Source organism: Musa acuminata, chromosome BXJ3-9 (genome assembly GCF_036884655.1).
Source record: "Musa acuminata AAA Group cultivar baxijiao chromosome BXJ3-9, Cavendish_Baxijiao_AAA, whole genome shotgun sequence".
Lineage (NCBI taxonomy): Eukaryota > Viridiplantae > Streptophyta > Magnoliopsida > Zingiberales > Musaceae > Musa > Musa acuminata.
The window spans coordinates 13,700,948-13,707,074 of NC_088357.1; the positions used below are offsets into that span (position 1 = coordinate 13,700,948).

Sequence of the window (6,127 nt, forward strand, 5' to 3'; positions counted from 1 at the left end):
CAGGAAATGTTTTTTAAATTGTCCTGTTTTGGGCCCATTGTTTTAGGTTTTTTCTGTCCCATTTTTAGAATTCCTTAATATTTTTTTCCCATAATATTTGAAATGCTTTCCGCCACGATCCTTTTCTTTCTTTTTTTGTCCTATTTTTATATATTATATTTTTTGATATTATTAAATATACTATAATATGATATAAAAATATTATAATTAGATCGAGTCACTCCAAGTCAAAAGGTTAAAAAAATAAATGATTGACTATGAAATTAAGAATATGATTTTCTATTAGGTATTAGGTTCGAATGAATCCTATTAGAGAATTGAGAGGCAATACCCGTGAAAAATTCAAAAAATGACTTCTTTTTTTTTCTTTCGAAATTTCGTCCTTGTGTTTTTGTTTTTAGAAACAAAAAGCAATAAAATAAGAACATCAGGGAAACAGAGCGAGAGCACATCAAACTGGGCCGGACTTCTCCGAGCCCAACACTAGTTTCGTCCCCTAATCTTCCAGGGATTGCACTCTCGGGCTCTCTAATCTCTCCTTGGGGAAGAGAGAAGACGGTCAGAGGGGGAGACTTCCCAGGGTTCCTAAACCTACTCCTCTTGCTGCTCTTCTTCTTTTCTGAGATGGAGGCCGTCCGCCTCCCGAGTCCGACGAGCTGCTGCTGCTGCTTCTCTCGGTCTTTGATCCATCGAAGACCGTCTCTGCTCCTCCCCGCGAGGTACCCTCTCTTGATTCTTGCTCAGCTGTTTTTCTCTTGGCTAATCTCTCTACTTTTTTGGGGTATAGATCTTCTTGAACGTTTGCTATTTTTGGGTTCTTTTTTTTGTCGGATCGCAGGATGCCGGCGGGGAAGAGGGCTGGCGGAGCAGCATTTGGGACTCCGAGGTGCTCGTTGGACGCGGCAATCGGCGGCGGCAACTATAGTTACGGTACGATAGATAGTTTGAGGTTTGTTTACTTTGTTTGACGCAATTTAAGGGTAAAAAGGAGAAAAAAAAGAGAGGATCTTTTACTCTCTTGTTTTCAGTTCCAATTGAACTTTCTATTCTTCGTTAAATAGCCTAATGAACTGTGATCAGCTTCTTGGGATTTTGTAAAAGGAAGGAAAGAAAACACAGAAATAGATGTTCTAAATAGAGGTGGCCAAAGGGTGTTGGGAAATTCCTGCATAGTGATACGCAGTCAGAACTAAGGATTTCTTCGTTCCTGCTTAACTTTGTACAGATCGAAAGGTAAGGAAAAAATGTCGTACTAAATATATTAAAGTAGATGGTATAAAATCAACTATCAAAAGATAATCTCGTTAAATGGATTCGTACCAGAGGCCAGCCTTGAATTGTTGCCACTTGCTTTTGTTGTCTAACCAGATGGTTTGAACTGAATTAATTTTGTCTATCATACATTAGGATGGAAGGCCGTGTTGATGGAAAAGACATACATGTACAATATAGAGGTGCCATTTTATGTGTATGTGCTTTTTCTAGGAGACACACTAGGTGCAATTCTTTGGTGCACTTTGTATGCCATCTTGATTGAGATGAAATGCAAAACTTTGGCCTCGATGAACCTCTGGACTTAGCACACCTTTACTAAATTTGGTTCCGTGTCGTTGAAATTGATTTCTCTTCATGCCTTAATATTCAGGAACCAACATGGCACACACCATAGTCTGTGAACATGCTCTGTCAAAGCTATTGGCTCAAACTAGAAATATGTTTTTCTTTATCGGTATGTGACTATGTTCTGAGCTATATGTGATGAGTTCTTGTGTCTAATACTGATCTTCTTATACTGTCCATGGATATTCTAAGCACATTTTTCTATGATTGGCCATTTGGCCCTTTTAGTTCTTGATGCATATGAGCATGACAATCATGAGGCGAGTTCATACATGAAAACGTAAACAACTTTTTTTTTTCTCGATGCTTAATCATAGATGTGGCATCAGGATTTTTTTTATCATCCTTTTCTGTATTTTTGTTGGATCTTTTATTTTGCATACTGAAAACAGAAGTGGTTTTAGTATCTGACTTTTTTTCCTTCAATTCACAACTGTATTCCACTATAATTTTTAAAGTAATTTTACTTTATTTTGCAGAGTATGTTCCTAAATTTCCTAGGATGAATATAAGGGATCCTTATAAGTGTCTCGGAGTCGGTCATGATGCCTCTGAAGAAGAAATCAGAGAGGCACGCAACTTTCTTTTAGAACAATATGCTGGGCATGAAAGCAGTGTGGAGACCATTGAAGCTGCTTATGAACGAATACTGTTTACCAGTTTCAAGGAACGTAAGAAAACAAAATTCAATTTGAAAAGCAGGTTAAGAAAGAAAGTAGTGGAATCACCTCCCTGGATGAAAAGATTGCTTGAATTTGTTGAGTTGCCTCCGACTGATGTGATCCTTAGAAGACTTTTTTTCTTTGTCTTCATGGGAGCATGGAGTGTGATAAATTCTGCTGAATCTGGACCTGCTTTCCAAGTAAATTTTCAATTTCTTTGTCATATTTTATGCACTACTATGCCTGTTCTAAGGGTTTTTCTCCTACAATGCAAGGCTGACAACCTATATTTGATGAAACATTTTCTCATCATCTTGTTTGTTTGCTTGAAAGTGCCTTTGAAAGCTGTAATCAACCATAATTTCCTGATTCAGCTAACAAATTTTGATGAGCAGTAGTTAATATTTGCATCACTACCTTTGCTAAGTACAGATTGATTGCTCGATGAACTATTAATGCTTCTTCATCCTGTTTTAGTATACACCTACTTGACCATACATAGTTCATGAGGTTATTGGTTGGCTGTTTAGCAATTTTCATCAACTCAAATCGGCTTTCTGTTTCTTAAGTACCTTATTGAAACCATGCTATTTGAATCGACAGATGGTCAGGAAACCTTGGGTGCACAGCACTTGACTATGTTTCTATTTCTAACTTAGCTTCTATCTTCAAAAATTAAACAGTTTTACCTGGATTAAGTTATGTAACTTTCTAGCAATTTGAACCGGATCGATGTTCACCTCCAATTCATGCACCTAAACTGCTCTGGAACTGGGCATTTCTTTACGTTTCTTTTTTATTTATTTTTTGAATGTATATGAAGCCAAGCTATTTGTATGCTAGTATTGATATGGCCTGTGGTTTACAATTTTGCACTCGTCTATATTCTGCAGGTTGCTCTATCAATCCTTTCATGTATTTATTTCCTCAATGACAAGATGAAGAACCTTGTCAGAGCATCGGCAACCGGGTAAGTGAGAATGCTACAATATCAAAAGAGTTGATTACAACAAAATCTCTCTGTTGCTTATCAACCACATTAAATTTCAGATTCGGGGTGCTTCTTGTTGGGTGGGCTGTTGGATCAGTTGTGGTACCTATGATCCCATCAGTTGTACATCCGAGTTGGACAATTGAACTCTTGACCTCTTTGATTTCTTATGTTTTCTTATTTCTAGCATGCACCTTTCTCAAATAAAGCCATTCTACCTTCTTGAAACATGTAGAATGAACTTTGGATTTCATGCAACCATCAACTAAATCAGCTTCCTCTCGGGGAACAAATTTTTTGAGCCATTTGTTTTTCCCTTGTACACCATAAAAGTGCCTGAATTCTTAGTAACTATGTATGCTTAACACCTTTAAAAGATTAGTTTCTCAAGCTCATATTCATTGTTACACTGTAATTTTCTCTTCTAATTGTCATCTGTCGTCACATAAAAGGAGAATAGGAACCTTATTCTGAAGGCAGCTATCCCTAGTGCATGTTGAGGAGCTATTTGAGAGAGAGAGAGAGAGAGAGAACATGTGCTCGTGTGGTAAGCGTTGGCCATGATATTCTTTTTTGTCTCCAACCATGTCCTTATCTGAAGGTCAAAAAATTTTTTCAATGCTGTTTAAAGTGCAGTCTCAATTAATTATTGCTTTAGTACTAACCTCTTAGCAAACATGATGGCTTTTTTGTGTCCAAATCTTTTACTTTTCTTCTCTCTTTTGTTAAGTATGGATACATATCAAAACCTGGATTGGAGTGATAACATTGCGTTTCGTTTTTCCTGTCCGTTAAAGATTGATAGGTTATTTCATTCAGTAGAATTCTGAAGTTTATGGGCCACCTTCAGAGTCTCCCGTAAGATGTGTTGTTTGGCAAATATCTCCATCAAAACGTGATGCCAATCATTTACAACTTTGAAAATGTAGCATCTGTGAGTGAGGAAACCACAAGTTACAGGCATACACTGAACCAAGGTGGAAAGATCAACGAGCATAGGGATAGTAACCCCCGTGCCTCTTAGCTCTATTGTTTCGCAGAGCACAACAACCAATTGAGTAGACTATGATGAGAAACACAAGGAGGGCAACATTGAAGATGGAAACCGCCTTCCACTTGGTCTTCAAGGTTGCAAGCACACCTGCCTTGCATGAGCCACAGTCGTAGCACAGCTTGTCCTGGTCATTGCTCCACAGTTTGCAGTCAGCATCTGTCGATTTAAGCCCTGTTGTGGGAATTGTCCAAAAAGTAGCATTCTTGTACTGGAATCCACAGAATGTTGGGGGCTTGCAGCACCCAGACTGCATCAAAGATCGAGAAGTGTGGTGAGATATGTCTGACTTGATGTTTCTTGGTTACTTATGAATAGTGTAGCAAAATCAAATATAAACAAGATTCATCATAGTTGGAATTATTAGAGTCAGATAGTCTTTCTCTAATCTATTTGTTTGCCTAGCTCAATTGTTTTCTGCTATCGCAGTTGCACGCAGAGAAAACATGAGAGAAAAATAATGTTACGATTGATTGATGTTCTCTAAGAATATCCTCTCTCGCTCTCTCTCTCAGAATTTTTGCTAGATAGACAATCTAAAAGATAGAAACTCTTCACTGAACGACCACAAAGAGCACATCGTCATCGATCAAAGTAATTAACAGTGAGATTGAGTGATTTAAGTCGTAAAAATAAATATCTATTCATATAATAAGACGGTGTTTATCGACATTATATTTCTTATATCGATGAAAGTTGCCGTGTATTACGTACGAGCAAGGGGAGAGGAAGCAGCACCTGTAAGGGTGATAGGTTTTTGGCGAAGAACTGGCTGGCCTGGAGACCAGCGAAGCCCTCAAACCCGGCGCATACTTGTGCGTCCTTCAAGCAGCCGTCGATCTGCCTCCACGTCTCCCAGTTCTCCACCCTCTTCTGCAGCCATCCCGAGTAGTCGCTGAGCCGGTACTCCTTGAACCCCACGCCCGACACCGCCTCGCCCACGCCCTTGTTCGTCACCACGAACGCGAAGATGGTGAAGACGATCATGGCGAGGATCAACAGGAACATCACGAAGAGGTAGAGCCACATGAAGAACGACACGCGGCAGCAGGCGCCGATCAGGCCCAGCACCGACACCACCAGGAGGAACCCGCCCAACACGAGGAGAGGTAGTTGCAGGAACCTCTCGCACTCCGTCGCGGCATGGAGACGGAACCACAGCCCGGCGCCGAGGATGGGGAAGGAGATGAGCAGGGTTAGGAAGTTGAGGAAGCCCACAAGGCTGTTGCTGATCTGAACCATTGTCTTCTTCCTTGTTTGACGTCGATCAATGCCAGTGAAGCCTTACCACAAGAAACATGCAACAAGGGAAGACGATCTCTCGCTCTTTCTCTCTCTTTGTCTTCTGTCGTTGGAGAAAGAGGAAGGGATACAGTTTGGTCTCAGCATTTCATAATAAAGAGTTGAGAGGTTGTCATGCAAGGTGAAAGGGAGGGAAAGAAGGAACAGCAGGAGTGGGCGATAGATGGGTGTTGGAAGATTCGTGAAAGATAGATGGAGGGTAGAGATGAGAGGCATCTATATAAAGGATGACAGTTAGAATCGTGGGGCCGCGGCTTGGCCTCGGTTTCCTCCAACCGTTTGGGAAATGATAGACAAGAGAATGTCGGGATATAAATAATTACGTCAATATTAATAATTTTTATTTTAAAAGGTTATAATTTGTTAATTCATTGAATTTTCTTTTTTTTGTAAATGATAAATAGCAAAAACGAGATTTTATTTCAAGACCTTCTTATTAATAGTCAAAGTCTTTACCAGTTGATATTTTCGACACTTATCACGTAAGATTTCGAATACTCA

The 6,127-nt window shown here is 39.6% G+C and overlaps 2 protein-coding genes across 2 annotated transcripts; one reads left to right on the forward strand and one right to left on the reverse strand.

Moving 5' to 3' along the window:
- Positions 1 to 515: 515 nt before the first annotated feature.
- Positions 516 to 3,668, forward strand: LOC135648659 (protein CHAPERONE-LIKE PROTEIN OF POR1, chloroplastic-like). Its single transcript, XM_065166536.1, has 5 exons — positions 516 to 719; positions 839 to 930; positions 2,100 to 2,482; positions 3,176 to 3,252; positions 3,333 to 3,668. The coding sequence occupies exons 1-5, from the start codon at positions 625 to 627 to the stop codon at positions 3,478 to 3,480; spliced, it is 795 nt and encodes a 264-aa protein (XP_065022608.1). The 5' UTR covers positions 516 to 624; the 3' UTR covers positions 3,481 to 3,668.
- A 591-nt stretch (positions 3,669 to 4,259) lies between these two features.
- On the reverse strand, positions 4,260 to 5,908 carry LOC135649032 (tetraspanin-8-like). The gene is made up of 2 exons (XM_065167128.1): positions 5,063 to 5,908; positions 4,260 to 4,574 (listed from the first exon to the last, which is right to left on the reverse strand). The coding sequence occupies exons 1-2, from the start codon at positions 5,564 to 5,566 to the stop codon at positions 4,260 to 4,262; spliced, it is 819 nt and encodes a 272-aa protein (XP_065023200.1). The 5' UTR covers positions 5,567 to 5,908.
- Positions 5,909 to 6,127: the final 219 nt, after the last annotated feature.